General features: G+C 41.0%; 1 protein-coding gene across 1 annotated transcript; it reads left to right on the top strand.

Moving 5' to 3' along the window:
- Positions 1-5,777: 5,777 nt before the first annotated feature.
- Positions 5,778-6,845, top strand: LOC121757705. Its single transcript, XM_042153209.1, has one exon. It carries the CDS (start codon positions 5,778-5,780, stop codon positions 6,843-6,845), a length of 1,068 nt encoding a protein of 355 aa, XP_042009143.1.
- The last annotated feature ends 13,715 nt before the right edge of the window (positions 6,846-20,560 follow it).

Here is a 20,560-nt window from a genome sequence, read left to right as displayed (position 1 = left end):
GAAGCGGGCAATCTTGTGAAGAGCGAGTGCAATCCAGTACCCAAGATGGACTTTAACGCTGGTCAACATGCATCACATAAAATACATCTACGGGGTGGTGATGGTACCGTTTGCCTGGCCAAGAAGGTTATGAGCCAGGAAGACTTGTGCCAGCCAGAGGACGGGGTTTATGAGGTCTGTCCCTTTGGATGCACTTGTTTTAAACGGAGCAGTGTCCTCTTTCGTCATCAGACTCTAGGATGCCTGCGCGTCAAAACCCTCCGTGTCTTCTGGTTGGCCGATCTCCCTCTCAGCCCACTCTCAAGCTTCATCTTCTTTTGGGGTCAACAACCCTAAACTCATAGACCACTCTCTAAGTGTAATCATCATTTCTTGATTAAAAACCCTGAAGCGGATGGATACTGCATCTAGGTCGGTGGTGTCCTTGAACTCAAAGGAGGTAAAGAACTCCCTTGCTAGATCCACTGGGACATCCACCAGTGGGTGCTCCAAAAGCCACTCGAAACCTATCTCAGTGATATACTCGTGGAATTGATCCTCAGACTCTAGCCCCTTCAAGGACGGGCGGTGCAACCTCTTGCTCGATTTTGCCTTCTTTCATTTCTGCCCTCTCCCGGAACAATCTTTCCATTTCTTTAGGTCATTGAAGTAAACCATAGCCTCCAGTAGCTTTTGATTCACTGTCACCTCCAATTTTTCATACACGCCTTCACTTTTGCTAGTGTCCATCATATCCCCTTCTTGTTCTTGTTCTTCTTCTTCTTCTTCTTCTTCCCCTTCTGCTTGGTAATAGTTGGATCGCGTGAGGTCTATTATCGATTCTTGGATGACGATACCTTTGGAGGCCTGACGTGGCTTCCGCATAGTGCTAGAGGTCGCAATCTGCTTCCCCTTTTCTTCCGCACGAAAGCTTCTTTCTTCACGGCTAGCAAGGCTTCGGCCTTCTGATATGCTCGGATTTTACACAGTTTTAAGGCTTTTATTTGGTTCATTTTTATGTCAAATTCACAATTCATGTCCATATTTTATATACTTTATCTATTTTGGTATTTTGACACGTTTTGTGAGAAATGTGCATATTAGAGCCTAAAAAGACAGCAAAAAGTCAAAGTTGAAAATCTGGAGCATTCGATACGCCCAGCGGTCCGCTACAACCCATACAACGGGCGCTGAGCCAGTAGCGGTCTGCTCCGGAGAAAGTTGTGCTGAAACAAAGAACATACGCAACGACCGCTCCTAGAGTTTCCGAAGTTACAAGATTATTCACAGCGACCGCTGCAACACAGTGTAGCGACCGCTATCCAAGAGGCAGAGGCTACGAACCAACATGCAGCGACCGCTGGCCTAGGTGCAGCGACCCGCCGTGAACACGCGGCGTACAGTATTGACCTACTTTCTCTCCATGATTTACCAAACTTAGCAACTTTTTACCTTATATGTTGGAGCTCAAATGTTCCCCTATAAATAGCCCCTCAAACCTCTTCATTAAGGATCATCTTTTTACCATTTAATTCTAGAGCATAAATTTGAGAGTTCTTCACTATGCAAGGGGTTGAAGAAGGAAGCAAGAGTTCATCAAAGAGCTACAAGGATTCAACCTTGGGATTTTATTTGCTTTAGCACTTATCTTCATTTTATTTTCCCTACAATATATGTTTTTAGCTTATTCAATTATGTGTAACTAAATTTATTGGATTCTAGGGAAACGACTTTGGTTATACAACTCCGTTTTCTATTTAATATTCATTTTGTTTTTACTTCGTTTCTTCCCTAAGATGTTGGATAATACTTCACGTTTGAGTGACACATTCGGTGATGAATTAATATAACTTGCTACATAATCGTGAGATGAGGTTGGTGAGTTAGGTCCACTTAGTAGACACTACAATTAGCTTCCCTTAAAACGACATTGTTAATTGAGAGTGAGGACTTTTCAAGGGTCTTAGGAGCTTTTGGGAGTTAGGATCTTGGATTGACAACCCTAGTGTGAGTAATTTATGCTTGTGCCGTATGGGCAAAACTTATGTGACTCATTCTATAGAAGTATAAACTGTGCTATGGTATTGTAGTTGAAATTTATATAACAATAACTGCAAACGCACATCCCTGGAATTCTCTTATCTCTCATATTTTTATATCTTTAATTATTTGCAATTAGTTGTTTACTTGTTTTCAAACTGTTTTTATTTTTCAAAATCCTCAAAACTTTCGATTTTCCAAATAGTGAAAGAAGCTTAGTAGAAGGTAGTCAGTCTATGATTGTTTTCCCCGTGATCGATATCCGATACTAACCTTTAGCTATACTATTCCTACTCTGTATACTTGCAGATATTTATAAAGCTAATAAAAAGTGCATCAAGTTTTATCGCCGTTGCCGGGGAATACATTTACTTTTGTGATTGATATCTTCAAACGGACAAATTTGCTACTTTAGCTTTTATTTGCTTTCTGTTTTTATTTTTTTGTTTGTTTTTGTTTATGTCCATTTCAAGTAGTGTATGCGAACGCGTTCTGGGGTGAACATCTTAGAGCTGCTCGATCTCGAATTTGAAAGGACACGTAGGAGAATAAGAAGTGATCGAAACACAATGGAGGACGAAACCAGAGTTGAGTTGGAAAAGCTGCAGGTCTTAGTAAAGCAGTTGATAGATGAAAAGACTGCTCGTGAGGCGCAGGAAAAGAAAAAATAGGGAGATAGTTCCTGTTACCATATGTTTAATCACGTGAACATGATTACTTTTCCCGAAGCTCCCCGTGTGGATGCTAATAATTTTTAGCTGCAAATACCCCTTATACAAAGGGTTGAGCAGCATCCTTTTGCAGGTAGGGCTACAGAAGATGCAAACCACCATCTCTCGAAGTTTGTGGAGATTGCAAACACTCTGAAATTGAATGGTGTCGACGACGATGCCATTTGGGTAAGACTCTTTCACTTTTTGTTAATTAATTCTGCTAAAGAGTGGTTTGAGTGTCTACCTACAGAGCAAGTCTCCACGTGGAAAGATATAGTGGCAGTATTCCTCGATAAGTACTATCCGCTTGGCACCATTCTGAAGTTGAAGAGTGAGATCTTCCAGTTCATTCAACGCCACGACGAGCCTCTTTACGAGACCGTTGCTCGTTTCAAAGACCTCCAATTTTTCATACACGCCTTCACTTTTGCTAGTGTCCATCATATCCCCTTCTTGTTCTTGTTGTTGTTCTTCTTCTTCTTCTTCCCCTTCTGCTTGGTAGTAGTTGGATCGCGTGAGGTCTATTATCGATTCTTGGATGACGATACCTTTGGAGGCCTGACGTGGCTTCCGCATAGTGCTAGAGGTCGCAATCTGCTTCCCCTTTTCTTCCGCACGAAAGCTTCTTTCTTCACGGCTAGCAAGGCTTCGGCCTTCTGATATGCTCGGATTTTACACAGTTTTAAGGCCTTTATTTGGTTCATTTTTATGTCAAATTCACAATTCATGTCCATATTTTATATACTTTATCTATTTTGGTATTTTGACACGTTTTGTGAGAAATGTGCATATTTGAGCCTAAAAAGACAGCAAAAAGTCAAAGTTGGAAATCTGGAGCATTCGATACGCCCAGCGGTCCGCTACAACCCATACAACGGGCGCTGAGCCAGTAGCGGTCTGCGCCGGAGAAAGTTGTGCTGAAACAGAGAACATACTCAATGACCGCTCCTAGAGTTTCCGAAGTTACAAGATTAATCACAGCGACCGCTGCAACACAGTGTAGCGACCACTATCCAAGAGGCAGAGGCTACGAACCAACATGCAGCGACCGCTGGCCTAGGTGCAGCGACCCGCCGTGAATACGCGGCGCACAGTATTGACCTACTTTCTCTCCATGATTTACCAAACTTAGCAACTTTTTACCTTATATGTTGGAGCTCAAATGTTCCCCTATAAATAGTCCCTCAAACCTCTTCATTAAGGATCATCTTTTTACCATTTAATTCTAGAGCATAAATTTGAAAGTTCTTCACTATGCAAGGGGTTGAAGAAGGAAGCAAGAGTTCATCAAAGAGCTACAAGGATTCAACCTTTGGATTTTATTTGCTTTAGCACTTATCTTCATTTTATTTTCCCTACAATATATGTTTTTAGCTTATTCAATTATGTGTAACTAGATTTATTGGATTCTAGGGAAACGACTTTGGTTATACAACTCCGTTTTCTATTTAATATTCATTTTGTTTTTACTTCGTTTCTTCCCTAAGATGTTGGATAATACTTCACGTTTGAGTGACACATTCGGTGATGAATTAATATAACTTGCTACATAATCGTGAGAGGAGGTTGGTGAGTTAGGTCCACTTAGTAGACACTACAATTAGCTTCCCTTAAAACGACATTGTTAATTGAGAGTGAGGACTTTTCAAGGGTCTTAGGAGCTTTTGGGAGTTAGGATCTTGGATTGACAACCCTAGTGTGAGTAATTTATGCTTGTGCCGTATGGGCAAAACTTATGTGACTCATTCTATAGAAGTATAAACTGTGTTATGGTATTGTAGTTGAAATTTATATAACAATAACTGCAAACGCACATCCCTGGAAGTCTCTTATCTCTCATATTTTTATATCTTTAATTATTTGCAATTAGTTGTTTACTTGTTTTCAAACTGTTTTTATTTTCCAAAATCCTCAAAACTTTCGATTTTCCAAATAGTGAAAGAAGCTTAGTAGAAGGTAGTCAGCCTGTGATTATTTTCCCCGTGATCGATATCCGGTACTAACCTTTAGCTATACTATTCCTACTCTGTATACTTGCAGATATTTATAATGCTAATAAAAAGTGCATCAAGTTTTATCGCCGTTGTCGGGGAATACATTCACTTTTGTGATTGATATCTTCAAACGGACAAATTTGCTACTTTAGATTTTATTTGCTTTCTGTTTTTATTTTTTTTGTTTGTTTTTGTTTATGTCCATTTCAAGTAGTGTATGCGAACGCGTTCTGGGGTGAACATCTTAGAGCTGCTCGATCTCGAATTTGAAAGGACACGTAGGAGAATAAGAAGTGATCGAAACACAATGGAGGACGAAACCAGAGTTGAGTTGGAAAAGCTGCAGGTCTTAGTAAAGCAGTTGATAGATGAAAAGACTGCCCGTGAGGCGCAGGAAAAGAAAAAATAGGGAGATAGTTCCTGTTACCATATGTTTAATCACGTGAACATGATTACTTTTCCCGAAGCTCCCCGTGTGGATGCTAATAATTTTTAGCTGCAAATACCCCGTATACAAAGGGTTGAGCAGCATCCTTTTGCAGGTAGGGCTATAGAAGATGCAAACCACCATCTCTCGAAGTTTGTGGAGATTGCAAACACTCTGAAATTGAATGGTGTCGACGACGATGCCATTTGGGTAAGACTCTTTCACTTTTTGTTAATTAATTCTGCTAAAGAGTGGTTTGAGTGTCTACCTACAGAGCAAGTCTCCACGTGGAAAGATATAGTGGCAGTATTCCTCGATAAGTACTATCCGCTTGGCACCATTCTGAAGTTGAAGAGTGAGATCTTCCAGTTCATTCAACGCCACGACGAGCCTCTTTACGAGACCGTTGCTCGTTTCAAAGGCCTCCTTCGCAAGTGCCCCAACCACGGTTTCACCGTGAACCATCAGGTAGACATACTTTATAATGGTTTTAATGAACAAATCTGTTCTATGTTGGACTCAGGTGCCAACGGAGGATTTTTTGCAGCCCCCTGCGTGATTTAATGTGAGCAAAGTTGGGTAGTTGAACCCATAAAGAAGGAGGAAATGCACGACCAAGGGATAATGAAGATTTTGAAAGTGCTAGTGCAAGATAGAAAGACCAATGACACCAAGATTGGAGTCGTTGAAGCAAGGTTGAACAACCTCGAGGCCGGAATTAACACCATCGCAACCGTCGTTACCAATATCAAGAATCAAATGGACCAAATCCAACAAAAGATAGAAGAGGACAAGGCAAAGGCAACAGCACGAGTGGCCGACATTAACAAAAAGTGGGTTGCAAAGCAGAAAATGGGCGAAGTCAGCACCTCTGGGGCGAATTCTAGAGTTTGCCCGATGCCTAGCGGACCGCTCCACACGCCGCAGTGGGCCGCTGCCGAACAAGCAGAATCACCCGCCAAAGAACGTCTCATGTGGCACAACGGGATTGTACTCCCTTTCCAGCCAAAGAAGAAGTTCAAGCTTGAAGAGCAGTTCAAGCATTTCTTAAACATGTTTTGTAAGGTCCATACTAATATCCCTCTTATTGAATCGTTGAAGGAAATACCTAGGTATGCAAAGCTACTAAGGGAGGCCGTGATGAAGAAGAAGCCTACAAAAGCCGACCTTAAGTTGCCTCATCATTGCAACGAGATCATTCAAAGGGAGAGGGCCATAAAGCAAATAGATCCCGACCAGTTCATCATTAGGTGCTCGATTGGAGAAGGGAAGGTGGACACGGTCCTTTGCGATCTAGGGGCTAGCATAAACATCATGCCACTAAAGTACTATGAAAAGCTTAACATCGGGCCCCTCAAAACATCTGATGTGATCATAAGGTTGGCCGATAACACCGCAATCAAGACAGTGGGCATGATCGAGGATGTGTTGGTAAAGGTAGACGATTTCATTTTCCCTGCCGACTTCATTATTCTTGATATGAAAGTAGATAAGAATGTACCTCTAACCTTAGGCAGAGATTTTCTAGCCACATGCAAAGCTCTTATTGATGTAGGTAGGGGCGAGATCACGATTAGTGACAACGTTAACAAGTCCACCTACAAGACTGAGAGCGCGATGCTTAAGTATGAAGAGACACAACGAGCTAAGATGGAGCATGAATGCACACGTCAAAGCCTTATAGACCACTAGAAGGGGAAGATCTTTCTAACCCTTCTATTTTTCATGTTAACACTTTACCTCAAGCTCCTAAAAAGGGCAAGCCTAAGCTTCCTAAGGCTCCTTAGCAGGAAGAACCAAAGAAGAAGAAAAAGAAGACTCAACCGCAAGTCGACCCCGAAATCTATGTAATCAAGACCTCTAAAGAGAAATGCAAATGGTGGAAGAAGTTGGGCACTAAATTGGTCCAATTCGCGATTTTCAACACTAGGGTCGTCGATTCGCCCACCTAGTTGGGTCACTTCATCTAGAGCCAACGAATTAAAACAAAGGCGCCTGTTGGGAAGCAACCCTACTTGTTTTTCTTTAATTTTGTTGTTTTTGTTTTTCCTTAATTTTTGTGCACTTTGCACAATATATATATATATATATATATTTAACCCAGCGGCCGCTGCATAATCCACATCGGTCACTGTCTGTTTACATGTGTGCAGGTATAGGTCGGGCCCTAGGGCGGGCTGCAGCGGTCGCTGTGCGGGCCGTAGCGGCCCGGAGAGACGCGCTGTTTTTAGAAGACGCATAGTGGTCGCTGCGCGAGAGTCAGTGACGCGAAATTCACCTATAAAGGTAAGTTTTCTCATTCTTCTCTCCATCTTTTCTCTCCATTCTTTCTTGCACACTACCCCAACTCAAATTCATCAGCAAATTCACACACACACACTCTCATTCATCCATTGCACTTCAATTCTCAAGCTTTCATCGTTCAAATTCACTCCAGCACAAGGTATGAATCCTAACTTTGATTTCAAAGTTTAGTTTCAATTCTTTCATGAATTTTGCATAAAGGATGATTGTGGTGATGTTTTTACTTGAGTTTCATGGTTAAATTTTTACTTAGGGTGGTGAATTGTTGGTTTTTGATTGGTGAATTTCTCCTTGTTCTTTGTTGATTATAAATTTCAATCATGTTCATAGCATTGTGAGGCTATTATTACTTCCATGAATTGCAATACATGTGCGGACAATAGAGTTGTTGTTTTGTGATATCTATGTTGCTACGTCTCTGCATGGGGGACTATTTCACATTGGGGGATGGATTATTGTTGTTCTTTTGTGTTGGTTTTGTTTTACATGTTCACATGCTACAGTTTAGAACACATATTTGATACAAGCTTGTACATCATTGTTATTTGTTGATATAGGTGTCGTTGAGTGCAAGTTTGGAGGGGTCCCTTGTTTGTCTATATGTTTGGTGCTCTCTTAAGAGCTTGATTTTATTTTGTAGGAAGATGACAACAAGAGGGAAGCCCGAAAACGCAGGAGCTATGGAATTAGCCTTTCGATGGATGACCACAAGGCAATGTGAAAATGGTCTCGGTTAGAGACACGGTGCCCTCACGGTACCCACACAAGCTTTCCCTCACTACCTTGGAGATACTTGAAAACTTCTGGGCGTTGTGCAACGTCGGGGAAGGAAATGGCTTGAGTTACATGTTCCAAGCACGCTCAAGGTGCACAAAAATTGTCGTTCCCGTATCCCTGAGACGATAGATTTCTGCCTCGGTAACCGCAACCATACCTTCTACATGGAGGATCTCTGTGAGGTGTTCCATTGCTACAACCTCAACCCCGGTGAAGAAGTGGAGTATGACTACTTCGATATTTGGGGAGCCATGACCATGACATCATACCGGCTTATGCCAAGTCTTCTTCCATCTGCAACCCCGTCCTACAGTACCTCCACCCGGCTATGACTCAATTGATGTTTGCTCGGATTCATTGAGGAGGAGTGTCCCAAACCGAGCTAGACGTGATGTGGAGCCTTCTCAACAAGAAGGGGATCAACTTTGGGATCCTCTTCACCACTTACGTCGACCGCATCTCCAAGAAGGACGGAAGCCCTATTTGTTGCGGGGGATTGATTACGGCGATTGCCGAACACATTGGCATCCCGACAACGGACTTCACCACGGACATCACCTATGTGGTGCTCTTTTCGGTTGGGCTTTTGAAAACCGATTCAATTGAGCAAGCTTTCTTTCTCCAAGGAGAGCGGGGTCACTTTCCCGTGCCCATTCAATTTTTTGACCAAGGTCGACACCGCCGCCCACCGAAGGGCCATTGAGGCAAACCCCATTCAAGGGTTGTTTAGAAAGAGGAACATGCCGATGCGTACCCCCGCTTAGACCCTGATGAGGACTCTGCCATCGACGCAGTTGATCAATACCATGAGGGCGGAGAGCATTCACATGCTCAAGAAAGTGGGGCACCGCCGCAAGAAGAAGAAGAAGAAGAAGAAGAAGAAGACGAGGAGGAGGAGGAGGAGGAGGAAGAAGTTGAAGGCCACCGCCGCCGCAATAGGTGAAACCGCTGACGAGGGAGGCTGGATCCCGCCGAGGAGTTCCAAGCCGACACCTCCGCCTAACTAGGAGAGATATTCTCCTACATGCAAAACATGTCCAACACTTAGGACAGTCAATGGGCGGAGCAACAACAAGTCAACACCTTCAACCAACAAGGTTGGGAGGCAAAAGGCGATAGGCGGGCGGCAGAGCAAGATTTTTGGCCGCCAAGGCTCGAGAGGAGCGCCAAACAATGAGTGGTGACATCGCCTATCTTATTGGCGCATTCGACGACCTCAGCACTCGCTTCCCTCCTCCTCAATGATCTTTGAAGAAGTCAAGCTCTTGATTTTATATGAGCTCTTGTATCATTATTTGTTTTAGTTTTGAAAATAATTTCTTTTTATGCTTTGAAAATTTTTGCTTAAGTTTTGAGTAGTTTTGTGTTTAATTTCGTTTTTGTGTCAATTGAAAATTTTCGCAGGTTCTGGACTCTCGCCAGCGACCGCTGCAGAGTGTGTAGTGGCCCGCTGGGCACTCACTAGAAACATTCTGAATCGTTGCCAACGACCGTTGGAGTGCACCAATGACCGCTGCCCAATTGCAGATTCGATCGCAATTTTTCAAATTTTTGCCCTGTCTAGCCACTACGCGAAAAATCTCAAGATATGTTTTCTTTTTAGTAGTTTACTCACGTCCCTACTGACTCAACAAACTTATTTTACACTTTGACGTAAATAAGTTTGGGGGGATGGAGTGGTGGACCGTGAGTTTATGTTTTTGTTTTAGGTTTTTAGTTTAAGTTTTTATTTTAAAAAACCCGAAGGTGAATCCATGCCATGAACATTGCTTGAAGAACTTAGAAACACGCATGTCAATGATATGAAGTTCCTTTCATCTTTGATTAAGTATGGCTTGACGATTTGATATGATAGTTAGGTGAACAGGTGCATAATTAGTGAATTGCTTGTTCGCCTTGAATCATGCTTATACCCTGTGAGATTTAAGCCTAAATTCAGTCTTGTGTGATTTATCTGCATGCATGTAATTGTTTCTGGAACTTGCTCCTAGTCTGCCTAAGTTTACATAGTGTTTAAGTTGATTTAGGATGATGTTAGACCATCTTTTCTTAGCTACTTTTTATACCTAAAATTTTTTCCCCTCTCAAAATTTCAATTTTTTTCCCTTTGAAGCCAATTTTGAGCATTTAAGCCTATTCTTTGGAAGCCAAAATAAATGGGGACAATTACTTGGGTTAGTATAGTTTTTATTATCTTTTGAAAAGGAATAGGAGAGATAAGGAGGAAAGTTGTAAAAAGTAGTGTGCTTAAATATAGAAAAGTGCAAGTTGTGAATTAGAAAAACATGCAAAAATGTGAGCTTAATCTAGAAAGGATCCTTATGAAAAAGAGGTTGTGAAAAGAAAAGAAAAAGAAAAAGAAAGAAAAATCAAAGGATTGAGATTGTGAGTTGAAGGAGAAAAATAAGTGTTAGAAGTGTCTTGGGTTTTTAAAAAAGTGGAAATATTTTAACTTTACTAGGGATATTTTATTTTTTGAGTCACTTTTTTGCCAAATATTCCTCACCTACCAATGAGCTTACATTACAACAAAAAATAAAGACCTTTCGGACTTTTGATGCTTAATCACATCTAGTAGAGGAGGGATTAGACTTTGAGCAAACCAATGGTAAACATTGCATGATGCATGATTTGAGTGCTATACACATTACCCTTATACACTTTGAGAGTGGGAGATAAATCACTTCCCATCGTAGGAAGTTTGCCATATGTGAGTACATGAATTCAAGGTGTTCCACGATTTAGTAATGAAAGTGCACTAATAAGCCTTGCTTAATTTGATTGCGTTAATACATGCTTGATCTATCTAATCCATACTTTGAGGCAATTATGACGTCTAGTCCTTATGCATTCTTTGCGTTTATTTTGTGTCTTTATTGTTTTGTTTGGAGACAAACAAAAATGTAAGTTTGGGGGAGTTGATACGCTCGGATTTTGCACTGTTTTAAGGCCTTTATTTGGTCTGTTTTTAATGTCAAAATCATAATTCATGTCCATATTTTGTATATTTTATCTATTTGGGTATTTTGACATATTTTGTGAGAAATTTGCATATTTGACCCTAAAAAGACAGCAAAAAGTCGAAGTTGGAAATCTGGAGCTTTTGAGACGCACAGCGGTCCGCTACAACCCATACAGCTGCCGCTGGGGCCCAACGACCGCTGAGCCAGTAGCGGTCCGCTGCGGAGAAAGTTGTGCTGAAACGAAAAACAAGTGCAGCAACTGTTATGGAGTGCGCAACGACCGCTCAAAGAGTTTCTGAAGCTACAAGATTATTCACAGCGACCACTGCAACACAGTGCAGCGACCCTATCTAAGAGGCAGAGACTATGGACCAACATGTAGCGACCGCTAGCCAAGGCGCAGCGGCCCGCCGCGAAAATGCGGCGCACAAAATTGACCTACTTTCTTCCCAAGATTTACCAAACTTAGCTACTTTGTACCTTATTTGATGAAGCTTGAATTTTCCCCTATAAATACCCCTCAAACCTCTTCATTAAGGATCCTTTATTTGCCATTTAATTCTAGTGCATAAATTTGAGAGTTCTTCATTGTACAAGGGGTTGAAGAAGGAAGCAAGAGTTCATCAAAGAGTTACAAGGATTCAACCTTTGGGTTTTATTTGCTTTAGTACTTATGTTCATTTTGTTTTCCGTACAATCTATGTTTTTAGCTTATTCAATTATGTGTAACTAAATTCATATGATTCTAGGGATGTGTTAGTAACGACTTTGGTTATACAATTCCATTTTCTATTTAATATTCATTTTGTTTTTATTTCGTTTCTTCCCTAAGTAGTTGGATAATGCTTCACGTTTGAGTGACACATTCGGTGATGAATTAATAAAACTTGCTACATAATCGTGAGAGGAGGTTGGCAAGTTAGGTCCACTTAGTAGACACTACAATTAGCTTCCCTTAAAATGGCACTGTTAATTAAGAGTGATGACTTTTCAAGGGTCTTAGGATCTTTTGGGAGTTACGGATCTAGGATTGACAACCTTAGTGTTAGTAATCTACGCTTGTGCCGCATGGGCAAATCTTATGTGACTCGTTCTATCGAAGTATAAACTGTGCTAGGGTATTGTAGTTGAAATTTGTATAACAATAATTGTGAACGCACATCCCTGGAATTATCTTATCTCTCATATTTTATCTCTTTAATTATTTGCAATTAGTTGTTTACTTGCTTTCAAACTGTTTTTAGTTTTCAAAATTCCCAAAACTTTTGGTTTTCCAAATAGTGAAAGAAGCTTAGTTGAAGGTAGCCAGTTTGTGATTGTATTCTCCGTGATCGATATCCGGTACTAACCTTTAGCTATACTATTCCTACTCTATATACTTGCATGTATTTATAGTGCTAATAAAAAGTGCATCATTTCCTTTCGTAAATCCTCAGGATCCTCCGTTCCTATCTTCCTTTGTGTCTGAAAGCTGCTTTTTCTAAACTGAAGTACTCAGAGTTCACATGTAAATTAAAAACATGTAGAGCATGCGCAACTTGATCAGGTCAGACAATAGACAGTTCAAGCTGGCTGATGATGACTACTGGTAGCTGGGTCTGTGAACGGAGAGACTCAGGGCTTTCAAGACCTTAACCCACAATACTATTGACTAGTAAAGGGAAAGAAGGGTCGAATCCCTCAGGAACAGATGCTAGTGGAGTTGGGATTGAGATATTTGGGAGGTTTGGTTACGGCCACGCTTTTTAGTGGGTTAAGTTTAAACTACGGAAAAACGAACTGCTCAACTAACTAAACTAAACTGATCAAGCTAGACTAGAGAATTTGAAGTTGGTTTGCAGAAGTTCAGACAGTTTCAGAAAGGCAGTTTTAAAAATGATTATGGCCTGTGGAAGATGAAGATGAAGGCAGTTTTGATCTAGCAAGGTTTGACAACGGTTCTTGCTACTCTGAGTGAGAAAGGGAAAGCTCCAGCACTTAATGAGAAATTCCAGGCAAAGCTTGATGAGATATAGCTCAAGGCCAACAATGCAGTCATCTTGTGTTTGGGAGACCAAGTTCTAAGGGATATGCAAGAATCCAAGACTGCTACAGAGATTCTGGAGAAATTGGATGAAGTCTATTTGGCTAAGTCTCTAGAAAAATAGACTTTATCTGAAGAAGAGACTCTACTCGTATAGCTTTAATACTAACAGATCCATCATAGAGCAACAGGAGGAGTTCAACAAGATTATTGATGATCTTGGATCTGTGGATGTCAAGATTTCTGATGACGATAAGGCTATCTTGACACTCAATGCTCTGCCTAGTTTCTATGATCAATTCAGTGATGCCATCATCTATGGCAGAGACAAGCTTATTACTTACACAGAGGTTTATTTAGCTCTGATAGCTAAAGAGCTTCAGAGAAATAACAGCAAAGGGTATGATCTACAAGCCCTAGAGGCTCTAAATGTGAAGAAATTCAAGAAGCCGAAGTTCAAGAAAAAGTATGAGTAAAATTCTAAGGGATCCACCTCTGATACCCCAAAGGAAACCAGGTCATGCCACTGGTGCAAAAAGCCTGGGCATCTAAAGAAAGATTGCTTTACATGGAAGAGGAAGCAGGCCTTTGAGGGAAAAGGGCAGACCATCTCTGATTGTGTAGAGGGTGTTGATCCACCAGCCCAGCTTCTGAATGTGTTAGAAAATGGAGCAAGTCAGAAATGGATTATGGATTCTGGGTGCAGTTTTCACATTCTGGTTCCATGATCACATTGAGGCAGTTGGAACAGTTCTTCTTGGAAACAATCATATCTGCAAGATCATAGGAGTTGGGAAGGTGAAGTTGAGGCTTCAAGATGGTTCTATCAAGATCTTGACAGAAGTGAGATTTATTCCTGAAGTTAAGAGGAACCTGATATCTCCGGGGATCCTGGAACAGAAAGGTTTTAATATCTTGATGAGTCGGGAAAGATTATGGTGCGATTAGGAAATCAATTAGTTATGGTGGCTGAAAGAAAGCATACACTTTACTACCTAACTGCTGAAGCTGTTGACGGAGAAAGCTACTCCATACCTACTGAAAATATGAAGATGTGGCACATAAGATTAGGCCACCCAGCTGAGGGTAGCATGAAAGAACTGGTGAAAAAGAGTTTAATCCCTGGAGATGTCAGTTGCAAGTTAGATCTCTATGAGCAATGCATTCTGGGAAAACCAAAGAAAGACCCATATCCTACATGTATACACTCATCTACAACCCCTCTTGACTACATACACAATGACCTATGTGGTCCTTCTCCTATTAATTCTGTTGGTGGAGAAAGGTACTATTTGTCTATTATTGATGAATATACTAGAAAGTTGTGGGTCTATATTTTGAGAGAGAAGCCAGAAACATTTGCAAAGTTTAAAATATGGTGCAAGGAGGTGGAGTTAGAGAAAGGCAGGACTGTGAAATTCCTTTGGACTGATAATCGCCTAGAATATCTTTCTACTGAGTTTGATATATTTTGCAAAGAGAAGGGCATGAAGAGGCATAGGACAGTCCCTTGCAACCCTCAACAAAATGGGGTTGCAGAGAGGATGAACAGAACTATTCTGGAAAGGGTGAGATGTCTACTTCTAAGCTCTGGTTTGAGCAGCAAGTTCTGGGGAGAGGCAGTGTATACTGCTGCCTATCTAATCAACAAGTCTCCTGCTACAGCTCTAAAGTCAGAAACTATTAATTACATGTGGTATGGAGCTCATAGTGATTATTCAAAGTACAAGGTGTTTGGGTGTGCAACATATGCACATGTTAGACAAAGTAAGCTTGAAGCTATGGCTTTGAAATGTATTATGCTTGGCTATCAGAGGGGTGAAGGTGATCATTAGCAGGGATGTGGTGTTCACTGAAACGATGCTATTCTGATGAAGCAGACGGTGACTTCTTTAAGGTGGAGTCAGGTGGCCAAGGTATAGGTGGAGTTAGTGACTCTGAGAGTGAGTCAGAGGCTGAAAGTGAAGGTGCTTCTAGTCAAGGTGGAGGCACATCTAAAACTACTAGAGAGTATCAGATTGCTAGAGATAAAGGCAAAAGAAATGTGAGACCTCCTCAGAAATTCTCTGATGAGGTTTACTATGCTCTATGTGCTGCTGAAAATATTGAGCTCACTGATCCTCGGACTTATAAGGAAGCATGAGAAGTAAGGACAGAGAAAGGTGGATAGAAGCTATGAATGAAGAAATTGAGTCTTTACTCAAGAATAAAATCTGGAATTTGGTGGACAAATCTCAGTTGAAATCAGATGGGAAGGAAAGGAGATTAGTAAGCTGCAAATGGGTGTTCGAGAAAAAGGTTGAAACTACTGATAAAGATAGAATCAAGTTCAAAGCTCGTTTGGTGGCTAGGGGGTTTACACAGCAAGAAGGTGTGGACTTCAATGAGGTGTTTTCTCCTGTTGTGAAGCACACTTCTTTCAGAATTTTACTTGTTGTGGTGAATCAATTGGATTGGGAATTGCAGCAGCTTGATGTTAAGACTGCTTTTCTCAATGGTGATCTTGAGGAAACAATTATCATGGATCAACTTGAGGGTTATGTGAAGGTTGGGGAAGAAGACAAGGTTTGCTTGCTGAAAAAGAGCCTGTATGGACTAAAGCAAAGCGGGGCAGTGGAATAGAAAATTTGATGAGTAGATGGTGAAGATTGGTTTTCTAAGATCTAAGTTTTTTTATTGCATTTACATAAAGAAGAAAGGCAACACTCCAATAGCATATCAACTACTTTATGTAGATGATATGCTCCTTGCTGGACCATCTATGGCTGAGATACAGAAAGTCAAGGCAGATTTAAAATCTAGCTTTGAAACGAAGGATCTGGGTGAGGCAAAGAAGATCCTTGGTATTAACATTCAGAGGAACAGAAGCTGTAAGAAGTTGTGGCTATTTTTGTCTGATTATATTGAGAAAGTTCTGAAAAGGTTCAACATGGATAATGCTAAATCTGCTACAACACCTCTGTCACAGAATTTTAAACTATCTAAGGAGCAGACACCTAAATCTAAGTAAGAGGCACAGGAGATGAAGTCTATTCCTTATGCTAGTGTGGTTGGAAGTGTAAATGTACACTATGATCTGTACTAGGCCAGACCTGGCCCATGCTATTTCAATTACTAACAGATACATGACTGATCTTGGGAAAGAGCATCGGAATGCTCTTAAGTGGATTCTGATGTATATGAAGACCACTAGTAGCTGGGGTATTGTGTTCAATGGCTGTGATAAGGAGGGTGAGGAAGTAGTGGTGGGCTACTGTGATGCAGATTATGCTATAAATCTAGATAAAAGAAACTCTCGAACTGGATATTTGTTCACTATGTTTTGTACAGTGGTCAGTTGGAAGTCAGGCTTACAGAGTGTTGTTGTTTTGTCAACAATAGAGGTAGAATATATGGCATTAACTACAGTAGTACAAGAAAGCTTTTGGATTCAGGGTGTTATCTCAGACTTTGGTTTTGATCAGAGAACCATGGTTGTTCATTGTGGCAGTAGCTCAGCTATGTCCTTATCTAAACATGATTATTTCCATGAGAGAAGCAAGCACATAGACGTGAGACTATATTTTATCAGAGATGAGATTGAGAAGGGAATAGTGAAGGTCGTCGAGATTGACACTTTGCAAAATCCAGCTGACATGCTCACAAAGTCTATAGGAAGAGACAAGTTGATCATTGCAAGGAGGTGATCAAGGTTTGCTGTAAGAACTAAAGTGTGTACTCAAGTGGAGAATTGTAAGAAATGAGTCCACATTCAACTCTAAGCATGAAGAATTAAAGAAAGAAAGAAGGAAGCAAAAACTAGCTGTTAGAGTTAGTTAGTTTGTTAGAGTATGAGTTGTCATTGCTCAAGTTCTTGATTCTTGTAGGAGCAGTTACCTTTTAGTTTCGACTACTTAAATAGTAGTTTTGATTGTATCTATTAGTTAGTGAGTCAATCAATAAAAAGAGAATTCCTTTTATCCAAGAAACCTCTCTTTCTTCATCAAGATTAGTGTGTGTCTCTGTGTGCTCTGTGTGTGTGAGTTCATAACTGAGTGTGTGTGAGCTTTGTGTGCTGTGTTAACAGACATCATAACTAGAGAAAGGTAAATTGATAAACTAAGCTAAGGACGGAAAGGTAAAAGCAACTTGGGACCATTGACACAAAATAAGCGCACTACTAAAAAAGTTGTAAACATCGAAAAGGTGATAGAGACTGCGAAACTAACAAACTACTACCTTCTTCTTCGCTAAGCAGCTAAATAAAACAACGAAAGCAGATCAAGGTAGAGCAACAAACATAAAAACAGAAATCAGACAAATCAAACACAGATCCATATGAAATCAATGTGAGGAAAACAGATCTAAAGTTTCTAACCTATTCTCATGCAAGTTGACGAAATAAAATGTAAATCTACCTACGAGAAAGCATAAACAAGAAGGAACTGAAGCAAACAAAGGAAATCAAAACAGGGAATATCAGATCCAAAACAACTTGAACTAAAAACTTCATTTCATAAACGATCTTCGGCAAACGTAACTAATACAGAATTCCAAACAAGGATTTAAAGAGCGAACAACAATGGAAAGGAAACTAGAGTAGCAACTGGAAGAAAAACATTAAAAACAACTAAGCTACGGAAACGATGAACCAAAAACAGAATAGAAATTATTTTAACCCCTCACGGTGCAACAAAAACTCCAACTACGAAGACTTCTACGCAAATCCAGGTCCCTCATTCCTTGACGAGGAAGAAGAGATGAAAACAGAGGTGGAAACGATGACTCTTGTTGCTAACTCGTTACTCCATGCTGTGAGGTGAAAATGAGGTGACTGAAGGTGATGATGGTGTCGAATCCCTTCTTGTGTGCACTCTCTCTATATTTATAGGATAATGCTGGGCCCAAATCCCTAGGGTAATCCCATCCTGTCTTGACATTTATGCCCTTGAAATGGCATCTTTTCTTCTCTCTCCTTTGACTCATCACTTCATGTGGTAAACTCCACTTGATCAACTCGTCGGCTAGGTAGGCTTCCTGTTTGTACACAACTGATCAACTTGGCTTCTTTTCTGGTCATTTTTCACACCTTTGCCGAGTTGATCAAGTTAATCCTGCACTTGCCGCTTTTACACTTTATAGCCCCTCTGCACACTCAAATTCACCATTCTTTTCGAATATTATCAGTCATGTTAGTGTAATAAACCCTACAAACCCCATTCGTCCAAGATCTTGCCTTTTCCTCTTGTATTTCCTTCATGATGTCAGCTAATAGGGACGATTGCTTGATTATTTTGGCTATGCTAGACTTATGCTCATCGTGAGCCATCTGCATCCCCATCACCAGTTCATCATCTGACCTAACGCAGCTCCTCATATTCTGTTGCGAAGCAATCAACCGCTCAATCTTCTTCTCTAGAATTTGAATATTGATTCACATTTAAGGGTGGTCTGAAATCCTGTTGAGGGTAAGATTGATATTGATACAAATCAGGAAAAGTTTGGCTTTGGTAATACTGGGGATCCTAAGTTTGGCAATCTTCACTTGACCATGTCGGGAGGTGATCTTCTGTATCGGAAGGACATGTTTGGTAAGGGTGACTTAGGAACGAAGGGTAATGGCTGGGATAGTCGATTGATATGTCGATTGATTGGATTCATAGTCTTGAAGGTCGGGGTAAGGTTGATGGTCTGGATATCCCATTTGCCATGTGGGCATTTGGGTGGTAATCGGATATGGTTTTGTATGGTATGGGAAAGGTGGGTTTCCTTCTGCCCAGCTCCATTATCCTAAGTGTGGATATTTATGTGAGTGTACCTCCGCTCGCCCCACAGGATTCCAATTTCTATTCGAACTCCATATCTCACCCGTATTCGGGCGATGACTCACTTGATCAGTCTGAATGTGGGTTTTGATTGGAAGGAATTGCGGTTGACTCGACTCAATCACTGATTGGAGTGTTTTCTCGAGCTTGTCAATCCGGCTCTTCAGCAGATTATCATCATCTATCGTGGGAGCACTCATTACATTCCCTTGGGATGAGATGATCGATGTATCATCGTACTCTCTTTTTTTAGATGCCTTTCCATGACAATCTTGGCCTCACTCAACTTGAGTTTTAGACTCTTCCCCTGCTTTATGAGTTCACCAGGTCCTGGTTCTGTGCATCCATCCCTTCATAGAACCTTGAGTAGATCTCCACTTCTAACATATTGTGATTCGAGCATGCGTCCAAAAGATCTCTATATCTGTGCCAATATTTACTCAAGCTCTCATCATACCCTTGGATAGCTTCTTTGATCTCCCTCCGGAGTGCACTTGTCTTCACCGCTGGGAAAAATTGGTTTAAAAGCTCTCCCCTGAAATCTGACCATGTCTTGATGGTGTTAGGCTCTAGTCCCCTAAACCAAATATCTGCTTCCCATTTTAAGCCAAGGGGAATGATTTTTAGCTTGAAATCCTCATCACTTGACCTCGTCGGCCTTTCTGCACCCAAAAACTCAGATAAGATGGCTAGTAATTCGGGTTCTACATATACTGCTTCCTGCCCATGAGTGGTTGAGATGACGGGTTTTGGTTCATCCTCTAAGTGGGCATGGAGTGAATCTATCTCCAGATCATCTTCCTGATCACAAACCATGGTGGTTTCTTCCTCGTTTGGGGTGGCTATGAATCTTTGGGGTGGCTATTGATTCAGGCGAACTCACGAAGGTGATGTCCTGATTTTCTTCACTACTAGCATCCGAGTTAACTGGTCGAATGAGAGGTGATTTGAATTTATCAGTATTTGGTTTCACCTCCTCCTCTGTCTGCTCCTTGAACTCGGTGCTTTCCAACTGTGGACAACAAAAAACAACGAAAAGTTTATTTACTAAATTTACACTAAATTTCTTTAACAAAACCTGAGACGCTCCGCCCATCTAAGTGTTCCTTTGCTCCAGTTGCCCTCTTGGTCCACACCAGCGGGTTAAACAGTTGATCCACATAGACGAGGACGTTGGTTTTTCTGTTGTTGTGTCCCTGAGCCTGTCTCTAAACTGAAATAAAAAGAAAGAAAAGGAAAATATTAACAATAATTACACCAAAGTATCCTGCAATAAATGTATGTTAAACGCCATCGTCCCCGGCAACGGCGCCATTGGAAAAGCTCGCTTCTTCCCGTCTACTCTCTACTCTTTTTGCTATCGTTGTGGACTGCTCAAGTTAGATTGTCAAACTGATCCAGCTAGCTAAATGTATGCCTTCTACCTGCGAATGCCTATGAGTGGATCAAGTGGAAATTCAAACTGGTCAACTCGACTTACTCCGACTTGAGTGTGCAAATAGAGAGACTCGAAACTGTTTTCAAAACCTTAACCCA

This window comes from Salvia splendens, chromosome 12 (assembly GCF_004379255.2).
Source record: "Salvia splendens isolate huo1 chromosome 12, SspV2, whole genome shotgun sequence".
Taxonomy (NCBI): Eukaryota; Viridiplantae; Streptophyta; class Magnoliopsida; order Lamiales; family Lamiaceae; genus Salvia; species Salvia splendens.
This window is presented reverse-complemented; position numbering and strand designations above follow the sequence as displayed.

What these genes read in the sequence shown, in the direction of transcription:
- LOC121757705 (XM_042153209.1), top strand. Translation starts at nt 5,778, where the DNA reads ATGAAGATTTTGAAAGTGCTAGTGCAAGATAGAAAGACCAATGACACC.